This window comes from Muntiacus reevesi, chromosome 3 (assembly GCF_963930625.1).
Source record: "Muntiacus reevesi chromosome 3, mMunRee1.1, whole genome shotgun sequence".
In the NCBI taxonomy this organism is placed as follows: Eukaryota; Metazoa; Chordata; class Mammalia; order Artiodactyla; family Cervidae; genus Muntiacus; species Muntiacus reevesi.
In genome coordinates, this window is record NC_089251.1 from 197,494,972 (window position 1) to 197,521,430 (window position 26,459).

Here is a 26,459-nt window from a genome sequence, read left to right on the forward strand (position 1 = left end):
CCTAGAGCCATACATCCTGGAATATGAAGTCAAGTGGGCCTTAGGAAGCATCACCACGAACAAAGCTTTTGGAGGTGATGGAATTCCAGTTGAACTATTTCAAATCCTGAAAGATGATGCTGTGAAAGTGCTGCACTCAATATGCCAGCAAATTTGTAAAACTCAGCAGTGGCCACAGGACTGGAAAACGTCAGTTTTCATTCCAGTCCCTAAGAAAGGTGATGCCAAAGAATGCTCAACTACCTCACAAATGCACTCATCTCACATGCTAGTAAAGTAATGCTCAAAACTCTCCAAGCCAGACTTCAGCAATACGTTAACTGTGAACTTCCAGATGTTCAAGCTGGTTTTAGAAAAGGCAGAGGAACCAGAGATCAAATTGCCAATATCCACTGGATCATTGAAAAAACAAGGGAGTTCCAGAAAAACATCTATTTCTGCTTTATTGACTACACCAAAGCCTTTGACTATGTGTACCACAATAAACTGTGGAAAATTCTGAAAAAGATGGGAATACCAGACCACCTGACCTGCCTCTTGAGAAACCTGTATGCAGGTCAGGAAGCAACAGTTAGAACTGGACAGGGAACAACAGACTGATTCCAAATAGGAAAAGGAGTATGTCAAGCCTGTATATTGTCACCCTGCTTATTTAACTTATATGCAGAGTACATCATGAGAAACTCTGGGCTGGAAGAAGCACAAGCGGGAATCAAGATTGCCGGGAGAAATATCAATAACCTCAGATATGCAGATGACACCACCCTTATGGCAGAACGTGAAGAGGAACTAAAAAGCCTCTTGATGAAAGTGAAAGAGAAGGGTGAAAAGGTTGGCTTAAAGCTTAACATTCAGAAAACTACGAACATGACATCTTGTCCCATCACCTCATGGGAAATAGATGGAGAGACAGTGGAAACAGTGTCAGACTTTATTTTTTGGAGCTCCAAAAATCACTATGGATGGTGATCGCAGCCATGAAATTAAAAGACGCTTACTCCTTGGAAGGAAAGTTATGACCAACCTAGATAGCATATCAAAAAGTTGAGAGATTACTTTGCCAACGAAGGTCCGTCTGGTCAAGGCTATGACTTTTCCAGTGATCATGTATGGATGTGAGAGCTGGACTATGAAGAAAGCTGAGTGCCGAAAAATTCATGCTTTTGAACTGTGGTGTTGGAGAAGACTCTTGAGAGTCCCTTGGACTGCAAGGAGATCCAACTAGTCCATCCTTAAGGAGATCAGTCCTGGGTGTTCATTGGAAGGACTGATGCTGAAGCTGAAACTCCAATACTTTGGCCACCTCATGCGAAGAGTCGACTCATTGGAAAAGATCCTGATGCTGGGAGGGATTGGGGGCAGGAGGAGAAGGGGACGACAGAGGATGAGATGGCTGGATGGCATCACTGGCTTGATGGACTTGAGTTTGAGTAAACTCCGGGAGTTGAGTTGGTGATGGACAGGGAGGCCTGGCGTGCTGTGATTCATGGGGTTGCAAAGAATCAGACACCACTGAGCGACTGAACTGACTGATTGACTGAACTGAACAAATTAAATCATTCTTTGCTTTATAAAAACAATATCAATATCATTACAGTGAATTAGGACTTGACTCCCAAATATAAAGATGGATCAACATTGGAAAACTTACTAATGTGATTGACTGTATATATAAATGTGATATATAAATCAATATACATAAAAATATATATAAATCAATATAATATATATATAAACTTTACATATATGTATTTACCTTTTTATATATATTTACCTCATATATAAGTCAATTATCGTGAACTCTACTAGACCAGTGTACCTCTTGAAACTGCATAAAAATATTTTTTTCAATTAGAAAAAGACTCTAGTGAGTTCACTAGATGTGTAAATAAATATCACCAGATAATTAAAACTTTTGGAAATTAAAAAAATGAACTACAGAACAATATATATATTATAAATATGATTTAAGTATATCTGTCTAGATATCCATCACCATATTTGTTAAAGGTATTTCACATAACATTAGTTAGAGCTATCTGCTCTTCCTTTGCTCATATATTGTAAGAATATACAGTCAACTTTTAAGCATAGCTGTCTCCAGAGGGTAGCATTACTTATTTTTGAATTTAAAAACTTTCACTTAATATTGTTTTACATTTTTAAAATTATGAACAGTTATTGTAAAAATTAAAACTACTGAATAAAACCTTGATAGATTTCATTCTTGCTATGATCAAATGTTATAATAATATATTTGATAGCTATTTATTTTGATACATGAAATATGAAAATAAAGCAAATTAAAATTTTTTTTTCACAAAAGGCCTCTTAGGATAATCAAAGAGAAATAAGGTAGATTTAGTGGAGCAGTAACAAGTGTACTTTGAATATGCATTATGTGCTGGGATGCATGGTTTTATTCCATTTTAATCTCTCTGTACCCATTCTTCTCTTGAACACTGCTCTTGGACATGATTCCAGCACGTTGAGAGGTCTGCGTGCTTATTCAGCACTTGCCTTTAGAGTCTGCCACCTACTTACCAACTCTTCGGTTGAGCTGAGCTGGGCTGTGAGTCCCAGTGAGGTCTGAGGAGCTGGAAAAAGCCATTGGAGAGAGCAAAGATGCTAAGGGGTCATCACAGTTGTCTAGAACAAAAGAGGAGAGAGAGAGAAAAATTCATTAGCAAGAAGTATTTCATTACGGGAGGACTCAAAGAATTAACCACCACTGCTTATTAGCTTCCTGCTCTCAACAAAGCTAGTACTCTTCGTTTCCATGTGGTATTTCATCTCCTCCTCACAAGAACTTTGAAAAGACTAGTGTTAAATCTCTTTCACAGTTGGGGAAACTCAAGTTCAGTCATGTTTAGTAGTTTGTCCAAGGTCAGAAATCTAGACAACAGTGTGGCCAGAACTTTGCCCAGATTTGTCTAACTCAAAATCCAACTATTGCTTCATGTCCTTAATCACCCCCTTGAGCAATGTGTCAAGTTATGCCTGGTCAGCTTCTTTTATAAGGGGGAGGCTATTTAAGATGGGAACACTGTTTATTCTCTCATCTTCAGTTTCTAAAGACTCTTATTTATAATAGTTCTATCTAGAGGGACACAATAATTGAGAATATCTCACTCCCAGTTACGTGAAAGTCTTTGGAAAATGAGTTCCTAAATTTAATAATTCATATCTATTCTATGAAAGAGAATAGTCCTCAATCTTGTACAACCTTGAATGTAACATTTCCTTCAGTAGCTACCCTTCCAGTCTTCCCTAAATGTGGTAGATAGGCTTTCTAAGTCTTCTTTGATCCTGCTCAGATGGTGGGCATGGACAGGAATGTGGTCTTGACAATGTAGATATTCTCCTCTGATCGCCCTGACTATTCGATCCCATGTACAAGACTCTTCTCTCCACTAGAATATTGGCCATCTAAAGAGTTAGTTTTTAGGGGCTTCCCAGATGGGGCTAGAGGTAAAGAACCTGCCTGCCAATGCAGAAGGTGTAAGAGACACGGTTTGATTCCTGGGTCAGGATGATCCCTTGGAGGAGGAAATGGTAACCCACTCCAGTATTCTTGCCTGGAGGTTCTGCATGAACAGAGGAGCCTGGTGGGCTACAGTCCATGGCGTGGAAGAGAGCTGGACATGACTGAAGGGACTTAACGTACAAACAGTTTGCAATCATTCATTATTTGCATTCACCAACAAGTAACATACTCTTTGGGGGATCTTAGCAAATAATCTGGCATGTAATAGGCTTTCAATAAAGGTTTATACAAAGCATGAAATAAGTGAGTAAGGGAAGGAATGAAGAAATGAAGGAATAAATCAATCAATCCACATCACAGTACCCAAACTCTTACCACTTTTTTGTACAATTGATCTTAAAGAGCAGTCCAAAATGAGTCCATGAAATCTATATATACCTCAGTCAAAACAAGTTTGAAACATGTTATTCAGTGTGAAGATCAACTTCATGGTATCAAAGGCTTTCAGGAAGAGCTGAGTTGACATTTTTAAAAGGAAATGTACATACGATTATGAGGTTGCTTGTTTACTCAGCAAATTCTTAGAGAGCAGTATTTCATTTAATTGCATGAAAATTAATGAGAAACATAAGGATTGAATTCTTATTTGTTCAATGTGTTAAAAAAAATCAACTGGCAAATTTTATTTCAAGTTTTTCCCAAACAAAAATGTTGAAAAATATTTTGGGGTATTTGACAAACACAAAATAGAGCCAGAATCAAACTGAAGAGTAATAACACAAAAATCAGAGCTAAGAACACCTCTGTAGTTATGGTCATTCTGTAAACAGAAAGCAGAATTCAGGGGCCACCTTACTGAAGGCTAAGATGCAGTTGAGGGGGATGCATGCACCCCTCCAACACACTTGTCCAGAAACATGAATCTGCTACTGTATTTAATGTTAGTAAACAATTTGAACATAATGGAAATATTCCATTTGCTTATGCTGGTTTTATCATCAGGAAACTAATGAATGCCAAAGCTTGAGCCCAACTGAACCTGAGCCCCAGAGGAATATACCATACACACACACACACACACACACACACACATGAAACTCCACAAAGCATTTCTCTTTGAAGCTATGTTATGAACCTTACCCACAACAGTAGTTACAGCTCCCTCCAATTTCAGATAACATCCCTCCACTCCACCTGGACATGACTGAGTGGCTAACACACACATAACCCTTCCAAATAACTCACAACCCTTCTAACACCCACTTCTGAAGCAAATTGAGCCATATTTGTTGGGGCTTCACTGGTGGCTCAGACAGTAAAGCATCTGCCTAAAATGCAGGAGATAAGTGTTTGATCCCTGGGTTGGGAATGACCCCTGGAAAAGAGAATGGCTACACACTCTAGTATTCTTGCCTGGAGAATTCCACGGACAGAGGGCCTGGAAAGTCTAGTCCATGAGACTCTGATGCTGGGAAGGATTGAGGGCATGAGGAGAAGGGGGTGACAGAGTCTGAGATGGTTGGGCAGTGTCATTGACTCAATGGACATGAGTTTGAGCAAACTCTGGAAAATAGTGAAGGACAGGGAAGCCTGGTGTGCTGCATTCTATATGATCACAAAGAGTCAGACATAACTTGGCAACTGAACAACAATTTTTTATTCTAGTATTTATGCATTTCTTAAACATATAACATGTGTAAAACACTGTTAGCATTTTTTCAATATTTTTAAATTGATGAATAGTGGATTTACAATGTTGTGCTAATTCCTGCTGTATAGCAAAGTGATTCAGTTGTACATATACCTATACATTATTTTTTATGTTCTTTTTCATTATAGTTTATTATACAGTAGGATCTTGCTGTTACTGCTAACATATTTATTAGATCTTTTATGAATTTTTTTCATGTGTCACTGATGACATTTTTGAGTATTGTACTTCCTAATCCCACTTTTTCCCTAAGTGAAGTGATCTAATATAAACTGAAATAATTATTTCAATGTAATTCAACCCAATAAATATTTTAGGGTCCCACTTTATGCTTGAACTTATATAGGCATTGGAGATACATTTGAGTAAAACTGAATCTCAGACTTCAAGAAGCTCAGAGACCACTTAGAAATATGAAGACATAGACAAAATTCAATAAATGGATGAGACAGTTGAGGAAAATTTCACCATTACACCCAAGTCAGTTTCATGGGTACCCAGTGGCTCCGACATCCAGGGGAGTGGTCTTCCTCATCTCTTCCACCCCCGTGCAGTGAGGGCCCTTCACCAGGTCTCGGGAGAAGCGTTCATCCCCACCGGCCTCCTGACACCAGTGACTACTGCTCCACAGCCCAGCTCCTTTTCTGAAAGGTACCTTCCTTATATCCCCGTTTGTGGGGGTCAATGTTCCCACTTTGGGAATTGGTAAACCCATTGGAAACAATTTTTGCTAATAGAAAGGCCCGGAGGAGATTCTTCAGGACACCTTTTCTCATGGACCCAGGACATTGCTGTGGCTTTTAGAAAACGAGACTGACCTATTGCCTCCTATCTCTGAAAGTGATGAGGATGGGAAAGTTTCCAATCAGAAAGGAAGAAAGACCTTCCCGCTCAGGCCAATAAGTGCTTCCCTTTTTCTTCTCTATAGCAAATGAACAGACCTGACAACTCACCTAAACTGAAAATAGACCAGGACTCAAATTGGTAATCAAATTACCCTTTGTCATTAGGAATTAAGAATTTGTTTATATAAGCATCCTCAATCCAGAAATGTGCATTGTTTTTAGACCTGTCCTAAATAGGGGAAGGGCTTCTTTGGTGGCTCAGATGGTAAAGAATCTGCCTGCAATGCACGAGACCCAGGTTCAATTCCTGGGTCAGGGAGAAGGGAAAGGCAACCCACTCTAGTGTTCTTGCTTGGAGAATTCCTTTAACAGAGGAGACTGGTGACGGGCTACAGTCCCTGGGCTCTCAAAGAGTCAGACACAACTGAACCACTAGCACACTCACAAACAGGGGAAACAACACAGCAAAAATGAGGACAGCATGGCTGGCACTTCAATAACACGGGTTTGAAGAGCATGGTTCCACTTATGCCAGGTTGTTTTAGAGAGAAGTATACTTTTTAATCTTTTTTTGAGTTTTAAGACTTAATATATAGTTTCTAAAAAAAATATTATTTTGTATTGGAGTGAAGCTGACTCACAGTGTTGTTCTGATTTCAGGTGTACACCAAGGTGATTCAATTGTGCGTACACATGTACCATTTCCAAATTCTTTTCCCATTTAGGTTATTAAAGGGTTTTTCCCCCCCAATAAATATGAAGTACTGTGCTGCAAGTCCATGGTTGGTTGAAAACATAGATGCAGAATCTGATTTTCCCAATGTGTTGGGGGTACTCAGCCCTCTACCCACATTCTTCAAGAGTGAACTCTAATTAATTTTTAGAAAATTCCACCTTTGGGACTGCTTGGGATTGTGGACAGTATCAGGATGACTAAGGCTGCTAGCTTCCCATTCTAGACTGGTTTCTTCTCTTGGCTTGGTGACTCCAGAAAATATATTCCAATTCAATGAGCCCACAAAATCGACTCATCTCTTCCACATCTAGCCACAGAATCACTTTACAGATGGAATGAGAAGAGATGGACAAAGTTCCCTTTAAAAGATAAGGCACAGAATGAGCCCAGGAAACAGTATATTAATTGTGTGTAATATCTGCTTGCAATCCAGAGCAACCATTTTCAACAATTTTATTCCTGGGAATCTCGTGCCTATGTTGCAAAACCTGCACAAGAATTGATGTCACCAAAACCTCTTTGCACTAACGGCTTGTGGTCAACCTGAAGAGAGGAAGGAAAGGAAGTGGAAGGGAGAGAAGGGTTGAAAACAGCACTGCACGGGCTGTCCTTCCCTTCTGCAGGTTGGCAGCCTTCCTGAGATGGGGTGATCGCAGTAAACACATGGCAGGGGAGGGAAGATTTGAGGCACCATCTGCTTCACCATCCCTCCAGGCTTTAAATAAGCAGGCCCATGTTGTTGAATTTTAGGCACCACTCATGTCTCAGCCTTCTGACAGTGTGTTTGCCTGCTAAATCCATCAGTCGGTACTTCCGAAAGTGTGGTGGATGTTTATCTGTATTTACAGGAAGAGAGAGGAGAGGGTGAAGAAATTTGAGGAGGGAGAGAGCTGTTTGAAATGTAGGAGGAACATAAGGCAGGACTAAAAGTCAGGTTTCCTGTGGAACACGGAAACTGAGAGACACCATGACTAGCTTTCTAGAAATGATCCGTGCTTCACAGATCCATTGGCAAAGGAGAATATTTTCAAAATATTCCCTGAAAAAGATCATTCAGAGAGGTGCTGCAAAAATCAGAGGGGAAATTAAAGCCCTAGTTAAAATGCAAACTTCTATTCACGGTTTTGGAGCCTTTCTGGTGGCTCAGTGGTAAAGAATCGGCTCGTCAATGCATGAGGCATGGGTTCAACCCCAGGTCAGGAAGATCCCTTGGAGAAGGAAATGACAACCCACGCCAGTATTCTGGCCTGGGGAAACCCATGGACAGAGGAGCCTGAAGGGCTTCAGTCCATGGAGTCACAAAAGGGTCAGGCACAGTTTAGCGACGGAACACCAACAGTTCACATTTCTATTCTTCATTTTTCTTCAACAGATAACTTTATGGTTATCTTGTTTTCTTTTACACCATAAAGGCCACCTTGAAATGCATCTCAAGCCTAGGGGGATAAAAATCCATAAGTATAAATGTGACCATTCGTATTATAACATTCAGCTCTTCCCATCAATGGGTGTTGGATACTCCTAGTCCTATTTGCAAATGATGTAGCCCTACATTCACAGACTGAGATGATGTTGAAACCAGAAGCAGACTCTGAAAATAAGGAATTCAAGCCCTTCAATTACAAATGAGGACCTCGGGGTGTACGAGATGACAGGCCTCCTTAGGACTGGTCCGTCAATTAACAGACTGGCTTAGGTAGAAATTCAGGTTTCCTCAGCCCCAGATGGTGACCACTAGGTCACAATTTGCCCCCTGTGCCTAAGTCTGGTAAGCATTAGTTATATCATTCTTCGTAGCATTTGTTTTAACAAATGATTTATTTTCTGCTAAAGGAAGGGTATAGTTTTTCTGGATAACAGAAAAACTTTGAAGAATAGTGTATAATTTTCATAAGAATTTGCATTTCTTCTCACTTATTCTTGCCTTCTTTACCTCTTTGACACTCCTCCAAAAAAGGGGAGGAAAGCCCACAAAGAGAGACCAAGTGAAAGAAATGTATCTGTTTCCTTATTAATATTTGCAGGCATATTCATGGGAAGCATTTTCTTTGATATTTTTAATTGGAAGAAGTGGGATAGTTTTTCCCTCAATATACATGTATGTGTAAATATTAAAGGTCTTCTTTGACATTAATTAAAAGGTAAAGGCACAAAAGAGAATTCTGAATAAATATGATATTTACACAGCTTCTGAGAAATTATCATTGACTCTTTAAGATGGCTCTACTTTAAGTAACGTTTTTGTTTGCCAATGTATATTTTTATTCATTATTATTAAAATACCAATAGAGTTACAGATGGTAACTGAAGTTAAATTGTGAACATCGCCTTGATTACCAGAGTAAATTGTCTGTATATGGGGATTTGGAGCTTAAGGGATTCACTATTTATAGGTGAGATAAAATTCCTCTTAGCATTACACATTAATGGCCCACTTTGTTTAAAAGACATAAAGCAGGCATTTTGTATAGTGCCTACAATGAGGCTTAGAAGTGTCAATTCATGCTTTTAGCTTCATTTGTTTTTTACCTTGTTAACTATAATTTCACTTAGCAAACAACAAAAATAAATACTCTAATACTACTCTTGACTCTGATCTTCCCCATTTTCCACAGTGAAATCCTAAAAGATAAATTACTCTAAAGTGCACAGACCAAGAAACATGGCTCTCTGAAATGAATCATGAAAGGAAGGTCAAACCCTCTTTATCCTGACATCCATCTCCACCGTAATACAGTTCTGCTTGCCTTTTGATTATCTGCTGGATACACATGGTTCTGCTCTTTGCTGTGGGAGGACAGAATTAAGTCAAGGACATAGACCCTAAGCTCAAGAAGCCGAGCATGTACTCTGGGTTGAAAGATAATCCATAGCATAAAGCTCCTAATGGGTATGATCAGTTACATGCAGGAGGCCTTTGGCTTGGGATCCAGGAATCCTGGGTCCTCTTTTCCCTTCACTGTGAACTGCTCTCATTTTTATCTTTATGTGTTTCAGATTCCTCTACTGCAAATGGCGGAGTTTGTTCATTTGTTCAATCAACAGACTTTAACTGGGCACATTCTAGGTGTCAGAGTTTCTGTCAGGCTTTCACAATAGCAAAAGCAATTTTAACTAATTCCTCTATCATAGTAGAGATGGACACACTCCACATTGCTTCACAGTCATGACTGGTGATGGATAAGGGTGTAGACAGGGCATCACAGTGGAGTCTGGTCCTGTCCGGGTATTAACAAGATGGCTCTGGAAGTTTTTCTTGGCTTAAAATCATTCTATTCAAGATTTTAGGAAAGACTTCATTTAGAGGTACTGATCTTCACTTATAAGCTGCTTGCTAGGAATTTATCATAATCAAACCCACTAAGACAATAACAGTACTTTGGCCACCTGATGCAAAGAGCCAACTCACTAGAAAAAACCTTGATGCTGGGAAAGGCAGAAGGAGAAGGGGATGACAGGATGAGGACTGGATGGCCTCACTGCCTCAGTGGACATGGGTTTTGAGCAAACTCTGGGAGATGGTGAAGGACAGGGAAGCCTGGTGTGATGCAGCCCATGGGATCACAAAAAGTCGGACATGACTGAGTGACTGAACAACAAGACCAGAACAAGGCAGCATAGGTAGCCATCATTCTGGCCTGCCTCTGGGGCAGCCCCCCTTTCTAGGTGGCCAGCGGCCACTGTGGTACAGCCAGGAATAGACGCCATTCATTCTGGATGGGTCAGCAACCTACAAGTTTCTCTGTTCTTTTCATGCTCCATTCCATGTCCAAACGGAACATGACTGAAGTCTGTGTAACTCTGTACACATTGTCTGTCTGAACATTTGCTTCCTATCCCTAAAATGATGGCAGAAATGCATTAAGGACTGTCAAGGGCCAGTCTCCCAGTTGATTATCTTGGGTGAGTTTAGCTCTTTCCTCCTTGGTTTTTTTTTTTCAAGAACACCTGTACACGAGTATCCCATAATTAGCCCAAACACAATGGCTCCAAAATATACTTGCCCAGCAATAAGTTCATCTCTAGCATTTTTCTAACAGAAATAGAGGTCAGTTGTAGAGAACAAACTTACGGTTACCAAACAGGAAAAACAGAGTGGGATGAATTGAGAAATTGGGTCTGACATAAATATACTACCATATATAAAATGGGCTTCCCTTGTGGCTCAGCTGGTAAAGAATCTGCCTGCAAAGTGGGAGACCTAGGTTCAATCCCTGGGTTGGGAAGATTCACTGGAGAAGGGAAAGGCTACCCACTCAGTATTCTGGCCTTCTGAACAATTCCGTGGACTGTATGCATCTTGATGATAGTGAAAGAGGAGAGTGAAAAAGTTGGCTTAAAACCCAACATTAAAAAAACTAGGATGATGGCATCTGGTCCCATCACTTCACAGCAAATAGATGGGGAAACAATGGAAACAGTGTCAGACTCTATTTTTCTGGGCTCCAAAATCACTGCAGATGGTGACTGCAGCCATGAAACTGAAAGACACTTGCTCCTTGGAAGGAAAGTTATGACCAACCTAGACAGCATATTAAAAAGCAGAGACATTACTTTGCCACCAAAGGTCTGTCTAGTCAAGGATATGATTTTTCCAGTGGTCATGTATGGATGTGAGAGTTGGACTGTGAAGAAAGCTGAGCACCGAAAAATTGATGCTTTTGAACTGTGGTGTTGGAGAAGACTCTTGAGAGCCCCTTGGACTGCAAGGAGATCCAACCAGTCCATCCTGAAGGAGATCAGTCCTGGGTGTTCACTGGAAGGACTGATGGTGAAGCTGAAACTCCAATACTTTGGCCACCTCATGTGAAGAGCTGACTCATTGGAAAAGACCCTGATGCTGGGAGGGATTGGGAGCAGGAGGAGAAGGGGACGACAGAGGGTGAGATGGTTTGATGGCATTACCGACTCAATGGACATGAGTCTGAGTGAACTCCGGGCATTGGTGATGGACAGGGAGGCCTGGCGTGCTGCAGTCCATGGGCTAGCAGAGATCCCAACATGACTGAGTGACAAGACTGAAATGAACTGATGTATAAAATATATAAAATACATAACTAATGAGCACTTACTGTATACCATAGAGAGCTCTATTTGATGCTCTCTGGTGACCGAAAGGGAGGGAAATCTAAAAACGAGGACACGTGTAAACACACGGCGAACTCACTTTGTTGTACAGTAGAAACTAGCACAACGTCGTAAAGCGACTACCCTCCAATAAAAGTCAATAAAAAATGCAGATTAAGTAGAAAAACATATGTGTGTACTTACCTAAATATTTTTCCTCTCTGATTACTTCCTTTTCCCTACTGTCACTGGGTTTTTTTTTTTTTTTTTTTTTAATTCTCAGGTTAGGAATAATGTGTTCAAAATTTATTGCTTTTTAAAAAATTATTATTACTTTTCTATTCTTAATTTAATTTATCAATGATTTAATCTAATTAAAAATGTTTTTTGATCTCCTTAGATAGGAGCTATATGATATACTAACCATATGTAGACTATAAAGTGTCATGTTGAGCAAGGATTTTTTAAAATTATAGTACTTAACATCAGGAACTATGTAAATTTCCAACAATTTTTTGTCTAGAGAAAAGGTGAAAGTTATAAGTCCTATTTTTTGTTTCCATTGCTTAGAAAGATCTCTCAGATATATATTCACTTTACTTTTTTCTCCTTTTCCCACTACTTGATCCTAACTCATGCTTTTAAATTATCATGCTATGATTTTATAAGTCTGTTGAATTTGCACTGGGATTTACTCTCATTGGTGGCTCAGATGGTAAAGTGTCTGTCTAGTGTGGGAGACCCAGGTTCAATCCCTGAGTCAGGAAGATCTCCAGGAGAAGAAAATGGCAGCCCACTCCAGGATTCTTGCCTGGAAAATTCCATGGACGGAGGGACCTTGTAGGCTACAGTCCATGGAGTCGGACACGATTGAGCGACTTCACTTCATTCACTTCACTTCTACTGTCATCGAAACATTCTTTCTAATATACTGTTTTCAACGTGTTTTCTTCACCAAGATGCATTAGGCAGGCCAACCTTCAATTTTTCAGAAGTAGCATCATGAAATGAAAGAACAAAGAGGGAAATGAAAGAACAGAAAACAGGTCCAAGCTGAGTCTAAGCTGGGTGCCACTGATGCAGTTGGTGGGGGTGGGGGGAGGGAGAGTGCTCACAGATGGTCAGAGTCAGAGGGCAACTTCCAAGGAGCAGGGGTCAGGAATACAGAGCTTGTTGTTGGCACAAGCTTTGGTCAGGGGACCATTTCCTCCAAAAGAACCACTCAAGATTGTCAAATTCAAACATGCTAAACCTACTAAATCTTTAGATCATTAATAGTCCTTCTTAACTGAATGATTTAGAAGGTGTGAAATCTTTGCTGGTTAGAAAAGGTAAAATTCATAATGGAAAGGCTTAGAGATTTCTGAAATATGAGAAGCTGAGATTGGTGTCTAGATTACTTGAGAAAGTTTTAAAAGAGACTGATAAAAGGAAATCTTTGAGGTAATAAAATTTTATCTATTTAGAAACTTCCTAAATTCAACTTTGTTTCTATATACTCCTGCACTGCTCTTCCCATCACCACCCATCGATATTCCATGCAGTAGACAGACAAACAAACATACACACCCACACACCGTTATAAAGTAGTGCCAAATCAGTTTCAGAATTTTGGGGGTTTTTAAGCAAAGCTAAATACATGAACCAATGGGATGTATATAATGATAAGATTGGCAAAATGGTAAAAATATAAGATTAAAACTTTTAAAAATTATAAGAAAATATATTCTTACTTAGCACATTGTTCAAATGATTATGCACAGGATTTTAAAATGAAGGGAAGGCAACAAGTTGAGAATTTCATAAACATAGTGCTCCCATCAATTCAGTGCTAATCAGAGTTGAAAATCTCTTTCCTTGGCTGAGTCTTTGTCAGTGGATATCTTTTCTTTTTTGAATATGATGGAGCTAAACTTCCAATAGCTAATCAGGATCCTGCATTGAGTGGTTCAGAATTACACTGAAAATCCTGGTTATTCAAGAAACCACAATCTTTGCATGCAGCTTGATCAACACATATACATTCCTCTTCATCTCTAATGGGTTCAGGCATAGAGTCCCTAAGGGAAACACTACAAGGCCTGTGAGTCACCAGTCTATTCATTAGGATTCAGGAACAATGCCTGATTGAAAAGATAGGCTTGAGTTGAGGCATGGCCAGCTGGCTGATATCACAACCGCATGAGGGCCAGTGCCAACCATTTATGAGTGGATGGGATAAACATGTGCCAATAATTTGAACAAATATTGATTCTCACTGGTCTTTGTAGATGAGAAAATAAGGCCAGCTCAGGGACAGCAATAGTGGTACTTCAAGATCATAACTGAGTTCTGTGTGTGTGTGTGTGTGTGTGTGTGTGTGTGTGTGTGTGTGTGTGTGTGTGTGTGTGTTCTGGACTAGTTGGAGACTGCAGTATATTTGGAAATAGGCAGACATTGGATTCCAGCCCAGTCTGAATGCGGATTCTGACTCTGCAGCTTGCTAATTATATGCCCTTTGGGAATTTATTTAATCTCAGTCTTCTGTATGTATAATGGGGATCATAACTATATCCAGGCTTGTTATGAGAACAAAAAGAGACAATTCATGTTAAATATTTAACCCATGGCACATAACTGGATACATGTTAGTTCCCTCTATTTTATATCCTTTATTCTTCCTTAGATTCAAGCTCATCATCTCCAGTCATTGCTTAAGAAAAGATCTTTCTTATACCCTCTATTATACGCTTTTGACAGTTGGTTTTAACACTGTGTTTTATCAGCTTTTCAGGGTACCTAGTATGATTTTGTACCAGGAGCTATCCTGTTTATGCATTACTAGATTCCAAGATCAAACACAGTGCACTTTCTAAGTTTTACGCATTTTTTTTAGTGGATGCATTTAACAGTTCTTAAGCACAGTGTGCCAGGCATTATGCTATCTGGTCCACAGACTGATGAGTCTATGGTGAACAGGAAGCACAGCTCCTATATAACATTATGAGGGATGAGGCTATAGAAAATACTTGCATTTCTTTCTAGTCCTTATATATTATTTATTAAAAAACTTGTGATATATTAAGTAGGGCCCTCCATATTTTTGTGTTTGGATTTTAAGCTTAAAAAGCTGAGAAGCACTGCTTTGCACGAGACAGTCACATCAATTTGTATTTTAGGACGTTGGTGTACACACGTGCATATCTGGGGTGAGGATAGGGTAGGAGAATGAGGGTAAAACCCTGCTGACACGGAGACCCAATCAAATCCTATAATAAAATAGAAAGTAAAAAGGCCTGAAGTGAAAAACTAGAATTTGAGATAAAGAGAAGTTATGACAATTTGGTTACCTAGGAATCATCAATGCCTGCTGATATGAAAGGCAGGTAAACGTGAAGAATCGTGTCAAGCTTTCTAGTTTTAATGAATCTCTCTCTATTGTTATCTTAGAGACTTGGGAAGTTGATAAATCAGTTTCTAAAATTAACACATTTAAATCAAGTGAAAGAGAGATGATGAATGAATCACAGATCAAAATGATTTCCAAATGATACATAAGACTTCTCACCTTTCTTTAAGATAAGTATAATGAGTAGTATCAGGGGAGTACTCTATATATATCTGAGATGGCAACTCATAAGATGTTATAAAGAGATGAATTTTTAAAATATTCTTTTCCACTGTGTTTATCACAGGATATTAGAAATAGTTCCCTGTGTTATACAGTAGGAACTTGTTTTTTATCGACTCTCTATATAATAGTTTGCACCTGCTAATCCCAAATTCCCAATCCACGCCCCCCACCCCACTCCCTCTTGACAACTGAAGACTTGTGCTCTATGTCTGTAAATAGGTTTCTGTTTCATAAATAAGTTCATTTATGTCATATTTTAGATTCCACATATGAGATGTCATATAATATTTGTCTTTATCTAACTAATTTCACTTACTTTAATCTCTGGGTTCATCCATGTTGCTACACATAGCATTATCTCCTTCTTTTTATGGATGAAAAATACTTCATTGTTTATATGTAGCACATCATCTCAATTCATTTGTCCCTTTAGGTTGCTTCCATGTCTAGGCTATTGTAAATAGTGTTTCTGTGAACATTTCTGCTTTGACTATACCAAAGCCTTTGACTGTGTGGATCACAATAAACTATGGAAAATTCTTCAAGAGATGGGAACACCAGACCACCTGACCTGCCTCTTGAGAAATCTGTATGGAAGTCAAGAAGCAACAGTCAGAACTGGACATGGAACAACAGACTGCTTCCAAATAGGAAAAGGAGTATGTCAAGGCTGTATATTGTCACCGTGCTTATTCAATTTATATGCAGAGTACATCCCGAGAAACACTGGGCTGGATGAATCACAAGCTGGAATGAAGATTGCTGGGAGAAATACCAATATTCTCAGATATGCAGAAAGTGAAGAACTAAAGAGCCTCTTGAGGAAAGTGAAAGAGGAGAGTGAAAAAGTTGGCTTAAAGCTCAACATTCAGAAAACTAAGATCATGGCACCCGGTTCCATCATTTTCATGGCAAATAGAGGGGGAAACATTGGCTGACTTTATTTTTGGCGGCTTCAAAATCACTGGAGTTGGTGACTGCAGCCATGAAATTAAAAGATGCTTGCTCCTTGGAAGAAAAGTTATGACCAACCTAGATGGCACGTTAAAAAACAGAGACATTACTTTTTCAACAAAGCTCTGTCTAGTCAAGGCTATGGTTTTTCCAGTAGTCACGTATGTATGTGAGTGTTGGACTATAAAGAAAGCTGAGTGCTGAAAAATTGATGCTTTTGAACTGTGGTGTTGGAGAAGACTCTTGAGAGTCCCTTGGACTGCAAGGAGATCTAATCAGTCTATCCTAAAGGAAATCAGCCCTGAATATTCACTGGAAGGACTGATGAAGCTGAAACTCCAATGCTTTGCTACCTGATGAGAAGAACTGACTCATTGGAAAAGAACTTGATACTGGGAAAGATTGAAGGCAGGAGGAGGGGGTGACAGAAAATGAGACGGATGGATGGCATCACCAACTCGATGGACATGAGTTTGAGCAAACTCTGGGAGTTGGTGATGGACAGGGAGGGCTTGCATGCTGCAGTCCATGGGGTCACAGATTAGGACATATAGCAACTGAACTGAACTGAACTGATTCTGGGAAAGATTGAAGGTGGGAGGAGAAGAGGACGATTGAGGATGAGATGGTTGGATGGCATCATCGACTTAATGGACATGAGTTTGAGTAAACTCTGGGAGTTGGTGATGGACAGAGAGGCCTGGCTTCCTGTAGTCCATGGAGTTGCAGAGAGTGAGACACAACAGAGAGAGTGAACTGAACTGAACATTGGGGTGCAAGTAAGAAGTTGCCATCTTCACTGCCAAAAGAGAGGTGAGTGATGAGTATTATTCAGGAAAAAGGAACTACTCCATTGACCTGAGGTGAGTAGTTCCTCATGCCTTCACAATGAAACTCTATTCCCTTGCTTCTATATATCTCTTCATGATCAGACACATGGTTACTTTTCTTCTGACACTCCTTACTCCTCAGTCCATGCTCAGACTTGCCAAATTCATGGCAGCTTGCAGAGAATGCTATGTTACCACTCTGGGCCCCTCTATATGTGATTCTCTCCTGAATGTCTCCCAAGTTGTCTTCCTCTTACCCACTCGCCAACCCTAATCCCCACACAGTGTGTAGGGGCTCCCAGAAACATGCCTTGATCCGTCTAGACAGAGGGAACCACTTTCTCTTTCCGACGTCTTTGCTGTCTTATGCAACACTTTATAGGAGGAATGCCACAATGATGGGCTTTTGTTTTGATGGTTTTATCACACATCAGGACCCCAGCTCTTTGCAAGCAGGAGCATGCCTTACTTATCTTTCTAATGTCATCACTGCTCACAATGATGATCACAGATCTGTTGCTCAATCGTTATATGTTAAGTAAAATTTTGGGTAAATGTAGGATAGTCCTAAATTGGGATTGAAAATATGGGCAGGTATAGAACAATTTTCTAAAACTGGAACTCTCAGGGCAACACTATAGATACTTGTTTGCCCACATCACATAGTAGGAAAATCAAGGTGGTGAGTTCTTGCAGGTACTATATTCAATACACTGTGATGAACCATATGGAAAATAATATTAAAATAATGACTTTATATATGTATAGTTGAATCAGTTTGTTCTACGGCAGACATTAATACAGTATTGTAAATCAACTAGACTTCAGTTAAAAAATTAAAAATAAAGACTCTGAGTTGTGAGTGCTTAAAGCGAATCTTGATTAATCTTCATTGCTGTTTTTAATATGTGTATGATTTCCAAATACTGACTTTATTTGATCTTGGGGAAAAAAGCATTTCAGGTAGGTAGGTCAGTCTTAAAGGTGACTATGACAAACGAGGGCACAGTTATCAGCATCACAGAGGTCTTAGTTGGGAAGGCAAATTACCTGGTCTAACCTCAAAGTCCCCTGTTATTCACAGGTAAAATAAACCAAGGCTCTGAGGGTGTTGAGGATAAACCTTAACACATGGAGGGGGCCCTGACTGCTAAGCCCACTGAGGGTCTAAGCTCTGACAGGCGTGGAGTGTGAAGCAGAATGAAAAGGGTCCAGCTCTGGGTCCCATCTGTCATCTTAAGGACCAACTTGGTGAATCCAGGCAAATCCATTCTCTTTTCTGTGCAACAGCTTCTTCCTTGGAAATGGAACTGGTTGTGTATTTTTCAAAGGGGAGTTGTGACAAATTAGGAATATTATGAGACACCAAGAAAAAGAACAGTGTTTGGCACATAAGAACAGCTCAATTAATGAGGCAAAATGTACTAATGAGCTGCATTAACTTATATATTAAATACAACATTGTAATGATGACTATCCTTAGGCCTCTGTAAAGATTTTTTAGATTACATTTTGAGAGTACACAAATTTGAATTCTGGAGTTGAGAAATGAAAATACTTTCAGTTCCCAATTATCATCCCCCTTAATTTATCATTAGGCCTCTACTTGTCTGGGTTTTCATATTTGGGGATGAAAACTAGGCTGACATGACCAATAAATGGTATGGGTGGCCCCATCTGACCAGCTGTTTCTCTGAAATATAGACAGATGTCTATATGGCTTTATGTCTTTCCCTCTTCTAAAAGGGAGGGAACTAGGCATAGTTCAGGGCTAAGTCCCAAATCTGGCCTTTTTGTTCTGGGCATTCTTGTGTATGTTCTCACTCAAACAATATTGATCCCAGCAAAGGCTCTAGAGAGGAGGCAATTTAATATGAGAATATAAATAGTAATTATTCTGAGATCCTCAGATTATGAGATTTCAATTTTGGAAATGCTACCTTTTACAGAACTCAGTAAAAATCTTGGATATAATTTACTGGATAAAACTCTAGAGAATATTTGCTCATCAGAAGACAGAGGAAGGGGTAAGTTACACCAGATAAATTTATTTCACCAAATGTTTCTGTGGTTCAGAGATTCTTCCCATTTGTTAGCAAATATGATCTTATAGGACTCTGTGAAATGACCCACCAGGCACCCAAATATAATGATTTTTGAGACATTTCAGGCCTCTAGATAATGATTTTTGGGGAACAGGCTAAAAATAAAAGCTGTTTCAGGCAAAATGCTTCAGAATGTTCTACTTTTCCTCATAAAATGCTCTTCTTGCTCATCCTGAATTACTGTTGTGATTCTTAAGCAAACGTTGGCTGTAGCTGTGAAGACATAAAATGCTATAAATGTTATATGAACATGTCCAGGTATTTGGTGCTGTAATTTAAAAGCATCAATAAAGTGTGAGTTGTGTTCAGAGTTTGCAAATCTGTCACGGTCAGATGAGTTCAATTTCCATTCTTCCCATACCCAACCCTTCAAATTATGCAATAACAGATTAAAAATAGCAAGAAAATACATTGTATTGTGTTCACTAAATATCTCCATTTTGGAAGAAATCTTTAGCAATCAAATAACATGAGAAAAAACACACTGAAAAGCAGTTATAATTTCATTTCATTGCTGGAGACAGTAAGTGGTGTATCTCAAAACTGTGAGCAGAGATTAATGGAGGTGAAGGGAGTAGTAAGTGCCTGTGAATCAAGACATTTAACTTTAATGTCATTTTGCCAAACACGAGGAGTCATCGTCTCAGTGATGAAATACATCCGTTGCTACGCTTTCTTTGTTTTTTTTTTTTTTTTTTCCTTTTTTCCCCCTAACATTGTACTTGCAAGCTGAATGGACCTGACAAGGAATAGTTTGAAAGTTAAGGGTTCTCTTCCCGAACAAGGTTAAGTTTAGCTTTGATGACAGCACAGCTTGGAAATCTTCTGCCAAGCATTTCCTCCGGGCAAGAAGGAGAGGATTTTCACTTTCTCTGTCAGCTTTAGCTCTATCTCAAGTGGTTATGAGTCAAGCCTTGGAAGAAAAAAGACAGAATGAAGAATATAAAACCTTGGATGCGTAGCATTGGTCTGAGAGTTCCAGACAGAATTTTTCAAGTGCATTTTGATGAACTAGGTCACAGAGTCTAGTTTCTTAGAGTCAGTACAATGTGTTTGGAAAGGCATTCTGGTTTGTTTAAACAAAATTTTAATTGGAAAGCAAATTTAGTGTACTAGTAAGATGCGAATGTATGCCATTTGATACTAAATATTATATTTGCCAAGCAGATTTGGACTGAACTTATATGAATAGTGACAAGTTAAAAAAATTAGTTATTGGCCCACGTTTATATTAATTGAGGTTTGGATTGGATAGTATCTTATTGTCGTGCCTGTGCTTTTAAAAGAGGTAGAACCTGATGAAATTTTACTGCGGTCATCTCCCTGTAACACTTAACAACTTAACACTGTCCCAACATCCTCATGGCTTTTATCATCTACTTTGATTTATACACCTAATTTTGATTTCTTGGGAAACCTCTTGGAACAGAATTTCTCAAATCTTATTGACAGCATGAATTACAGGGGGATCTTGATAAAATGCAGATTCTGATTCAAGAATATGTTCCCAAATGTCTCTTCCTGCTGGTCCATGAGCCACACAAGTGGATTAGAAAAGCTTTTAAGACTCGTGACCTCTCTCTTCTCAGTGAAATGAAGTGAAAGTCACTTAGTCGTGTCCAACTCTTTGCAATTCCATGGACTATACAGTCCATGGAGTTCTCCAGGCCAGATTACTGAGTGGGCAGCCATTCCCTTCTCCAGGGGATCTTCCCAAAGCAGGGATCACATTGCAGGTGGATTCTTTACCAGCTGAGCCACTGGGGAAGCCCTTTCCCTCTAGGCTCCTGTCATTTCATATTTCAGGTAACTGCCTCCCTGGTCCACCTCAGACCTCTGGCATCTGACTAACTCTTGTTAGGAGAGCTTGGCAAAGCAGTCCCAGTGCCATGGTGAAGGAAAGAGGGATGATAGAGAAGAAACGAGTGTTATCCGTGTGGGCACCATATGGGCAAATTCTTTTCCTGTCACAGAGTGTATTGCGATGAGGCCACATATAAACCATCCTAGTTTCCATACCTGCCAACAGGATCACATGTGTGTGTACTAAATCACTTCAGTCCTGTCCAGCTCTGTGCAACTCTATGAACTGTATCCCACCAGGCCCCTCTGTCCATGGGATTCTCTAGGCAGGAATACTGGAGTGAGTTTCCATGCCCTCCTTCAGGGGATCTTTCTGACCCAGGGATCAGACCTTCAATCCCTTGGTGCCTCCTGCTTTGGCGGATGGGTTCTTCACCAGTAACTCCACCTGGGAAGCCCTGCCAAGAGGATCATGGCACATGTCAATTTTTGATTATAGACAATGGGTCATGGTGACAGGTGACTTATGAAAATTAATTCATTGACTCCTCTTAATACTAATTATGAGTTAGGCATTATTATTCTGGTTTTATAAAGACACAGATTCAGAGCATTTAAGTAGCTTGTCGAAGGTCACAAAGCTGGGATTGACACTAGATCTGTCCAATCCCTATAGGCATTAACCACCTTATTACCATCTTGCAGAACTGACCCAAGATACATCAGTCCATTCATTCTATTCATTTGCTCTCAACCTCTCAAACAATCTTGCAGTCTTGGAATGTTTAGGAAAGAAGCAAGCAATTTCTCCATAAACACTACCAAACAGTGTTAAAATACCTATCACAGTATATTCAAGCCAAACTAAATATGTTACTCAGCAGAGAACAATGATGTACAATAAAAACTTCCAAAGGGAGATCCCATCCAGTTCCCTTTCAGATATTTTATTATGTGGGATTTGGAATTTTCCTGAACACCTGCAAGACTACATCCCCAGGATCTACAGAAGCAACAGGACACACAGAGGAAGGAAAAGAGAATGCTGGTCAGCCTAGGCTTAGCTCCACTCCACTGTCTCTGCTCCTGGAACTGCAAGTAATTGGTTCCTTCTTCTTGGAGTCTGGACTTTTGTCTTCCATGACAGAGGAGATTTAAGTTCTCCCCACCTCACTTAACTTCCTGGCTGTCTCAGGAGTTTACTTGGCTTGGGGACCTAGACAAACTTGGCTGTGGACATTCAGATTCGGTCTGCCTTTGAGCCAACTAGAAGCTGATGTGTAAACTTTGCTCCTCAAGCCGACCTTTCTATCTCCATAGCCACAAGTCCAGGCCTCACCTGATCAGCTGGTTCCACTCACAGACTCACATGAGAGCTTTTATTCTCTCTCAGCATGGCTGCGCCGTGCTGGGGTGACTTTGAGGAGATACCCCACATCCAAGGGCAAAGGAGGAGCCCCAGCAAGATGGTTGGAGGGCAAAATCACATTTAGAATCAAACCGCATACCCACCAGAGATGCTCAGAGGGCTCAAACATACCTTGGGTGCACCAGGACCCAGAGACCCCACAGAGACTGAGACAGAACTGTGTTTGGGTGTCTCCTGAGGAGGTCCGGGTCAGCAGTGGACTGCCGCAGGGCCAGGGGCTCTGGGTGCAGCAGACCTGGGCACGGCATAGACCCTCTTGGAGGAGGTCACCATTAATCCACCATAGAGCCGCCAGAACTTACACAGGACTGGGAAACAGACTCTGGGAGGCACAGACAGAACCTGGTGAGCACCAGGACCCAGGGGGAAGGAGCAGTGACCCCACGAGAGCCTGGCCCAGACTTCCCCTGAGTGTCAGGAGTCTCTGGTGGAGGCGTGGGTAAGTGGTGGCCTGCTGCAGGGTCGGGGGCACTGAGTGTACCAGTGTGTGCATGGGACATTTCAAAGGAGGACATTATATTCATTACCTCCACCATAGTTTGACCTCAGGTCAAATAACAGGGAGGGAACACAGCTCAGACCTTCAAAAGAAAATAGGATTAAAGATTTACTGACCTAAATCAAATTCCCTATGACTATGCAGGGAAGTGACAAACAGATTAGATCTATTAAGGATTAGATCTGATAGACAGAGTGACTGAAGAACTATGGACAGAGGTTTGTGACATTGTACAGGAGGCAGTGATCAAGACCATTCCCAAGAAAAATAAATACAAAAAGGCAAAATGGTTGTTTGAGGAGGCCTTACAAGCAGCAAGGAAAACAAGAGAAGTGAAAGACAAAGGAGAAAAGGAAAAATATACCCATTTGAATGCAGAGTTCTAAAGAATAGCAAGGAGATATAAGAAAGCCTTCCTCATTGATCATTGCAAAGAAATAGAGGAAAACAATAGAATGGAAAAGACTAGAGATCTCTTCCAGAAAATTAGAGATACCAAGGGAAATTTTCATGCAAAGATGGGCATAATAAAAGAAAGAAATGGTATGGACCTAAGAGAAGCAGAGGATATTAAGAAGAGGTGGCAAGAATGCACAGAAGAACTGTACAAAGAAGATCTTCATTACCCAGATAATCATGATGCTGTGATCACTCACCTAGAGCCAGACATCCTGGAATGCAGTCAAGTGGGCCTTAGGAAGCATCATTTTGAACAAAGCTAGTGGAGGTGATGGAATTCCAGTTGAGCTATTTCAAATCCTAAAAATTAATGCTGTGAAAGTGCTGCACTCAATATGTCAGCAAATATGGAAAACTCAGCAGTGGTCACAGGACTGGAAATGGTCAGTTTTCATTCCAATCCCAAAGAAAGGCAATGCTGAAGAATGTTAAAACTACTGCACAATTACACTCATCTCACATGCTAGCAAAAAAAATGCCCAAACTCTCCAAGCTAGGATTCAACAGTATGGGCCTTCCTGGTGACTCAGCTGGTAAAGCATCTGCCTGCAATGCAGGAGACCCAAGTTCAATCCCTGGCTCAGGAAGATTCCCTGGAGAAGGAACTGGCATCCCACTCCAGTACTCTTGACTGGAAAACCCCATGATCAGAGGAGATTCAACAGTACATGAACTGTGAACTTCCAGATGTTCAAACTGGATTTAGAAAAGGCAGAGGAACCAGAGATCAAATTGCCACCATCGGTTGGATCATTGAAAAAGCAAGAGAGTTCCAGAAAAAACAACCACTTCTGTTTTACTGACTATGCCAAAGTCAAAGAATTGATGCTTTTGAACAGTGTTGTTGGAGAAGACTCTTGAGAGGCCCTTGGACAGTAAGGAGATTCAAACAGTCCACCCTAAAGGAAATCAGTCCATAACATTCATTGGAAGGGCTGATGCTGAAGGTGAAACTTCAATACTTTGGCCACCTGATCCTAGGAACTGACTCATTGGAAAAGACCCTGATGCTGGGAAAGATTGAAGGTGGGAGGAGAAGGGGACGACAGAGGTTGAAGTGGTTGGATGGCATTACCGACTCAATGGACACGAGTTTGGGTAAATTCTTGAAGTTGGTGATGGACAGGGAGGCCTGGTGTACTGCAGTCTGTGGAGTCACAGACAGTTGGACGTGGCTGAGTGACTGAACTTAATTGATTCTTTAACTTTATAGTACTGAAAAAATGCTGACATGAAAACTCCATTTAAAAACCAAGGCCTAAAGACCTATACATAGAAAACTATAAAACACTGATGAAAGAAATCAAAGAGGACACAAACAGATGGAGAAACATACCATGTTCATGGATTGGAAGAATCAATATTGTCAAAATGGCTATTCTCCCCAAAGCAATCTATAGATTCAATGCAATCCCTATCAAGCTACCAATGTGAAAAAGCTACTGTTTTTCACAGAACTAGAACAAATAATTTCACAATTTGTATGGAAATACAAAAAACCTCGAATAGCCAAAGTAATCTTGAGAAAGAAGAATGGAACTGGAGGAATCAACCTGCCTGACTTCAGACTCTACTACAAAGCCACAGTCATCAAGAGAGTATGGTACTGGCACAAAGACAGAAATATAGATCAATGGAACAGAATAGAAAGCCCAGAGATAAATCCACGAACCTATGGACACCTCATCTTTGACAAAGGAGGCAAGGATATACAATGGAGAAAAGACAACCTCTTTAACAAGTGGTGCTGGGACAACTGGTCAACCACTTGTAAAGGAATGAAACTAGAACACTTTATAACACCATACACAAAAATAAACTCAAAATGGATTAAAGATCTAAATGTAAGACCAGAAACTATAAAACTCCTAGAGGAGAACATAGGCAAAACACTCTCCGACATAAATCACAGCAGGATCCTCTATGACCCACCTTCCAGAATATTGGAAATAAAAGCAAAAATAAACAAATGGGACCTAATGAAACTTTAAAGCTTTTGCACAACAAAGGAAACTATAAGTAAGGTGAAAAGATAGCCCTCGGTTTGAGAGAAAATAATAGCAAATGAAGAAACAGACAAAGGATTAATCTCAAAAATATACAAGCAACTCCTGAAGCTCAATTCCAGAAAAATAAATGACCCAATCAAAAAATGGGCCAAAGAACTAAACAGACATTTCTCCAAAGAAGACATACAGATGGCTAACAAACACATGAAAAGATGCTCAACATCACTCATTATCTGAGAAATGCAGATCGAAACCACAATGAGGTACCATTACACGCCAGTCAGGATGGCTGCTATCCAAAAGTCTACAAGCAATAAATGCTGGAGAGGGTGTGGAGAAAAGGGAACTCTCTTACACTGTTGGTGGGAATGCAAACTAGTACAGCCGCTATGGAGAACAGTGTGGAGATTTCTTAAAAAACTGGAAATAGAACTACCATATGACCCAGCAATACCACTTCTGGGCATACACACTGAGGAAACCAGATCTGAAAGAGACACATGCACCCCAATGTTCATCGCAGCACTGTTTATAATAGCCAGGCATGGAAGCAACCTAGATGCCCATCAGCAGACGAATGGATAAGGAAGCTGTGCTACATATATACCATGGAATATTACTCAGCCATTAAAAAGAATTCATTTGAATCAGTTCTAATGAGATGGATGAAACTGGAGCCCATTATACAGAGTGAAGTAAGCCAGAAAGATAAAGATCATTACAGCCTACTAACACATATATATGGAATTTAGAAAGATGGTAACGATAACCCTATATGCAAAACAGAAAAAGAGACACAGAAGTACAGAACAGACTTTTGAACTCTGTGGGAAAAGGTGAGGGTGGGATGTCTTGAAAGAACAGCATGTATATTATCTATGGTGAAACAGATCACCAGTCCAGGTGGGATGC

At 40.1% G+C, this 26,459-nt stretch overlaps 1 protein-coding gene across 2 annotated transcripts in view; it reads right to left on the reverse strand.

Annotated features, from left to right (window-relative positions):
• Nucleotides 1-26,459, reverse strand: part of CNTNAP5 (contactin associated protein family member 5) — a 970,694-nt gene that overhangs the window by 749,652 nt on the left and 194,583 nt on the right. For both annotated transcript variants that reach the window (XM_065927810.1, XM_065927809.1), the window contains exon 2: nt 2,545-2,649. In XM_065927810.1, the coding sequence (XP_065783882.1) occupies nt 2,545-2,649 (105 nt within the window). The remainder of the gene's footprint in view (nt 1-2,544; nt 2,650-26,459) is intronic.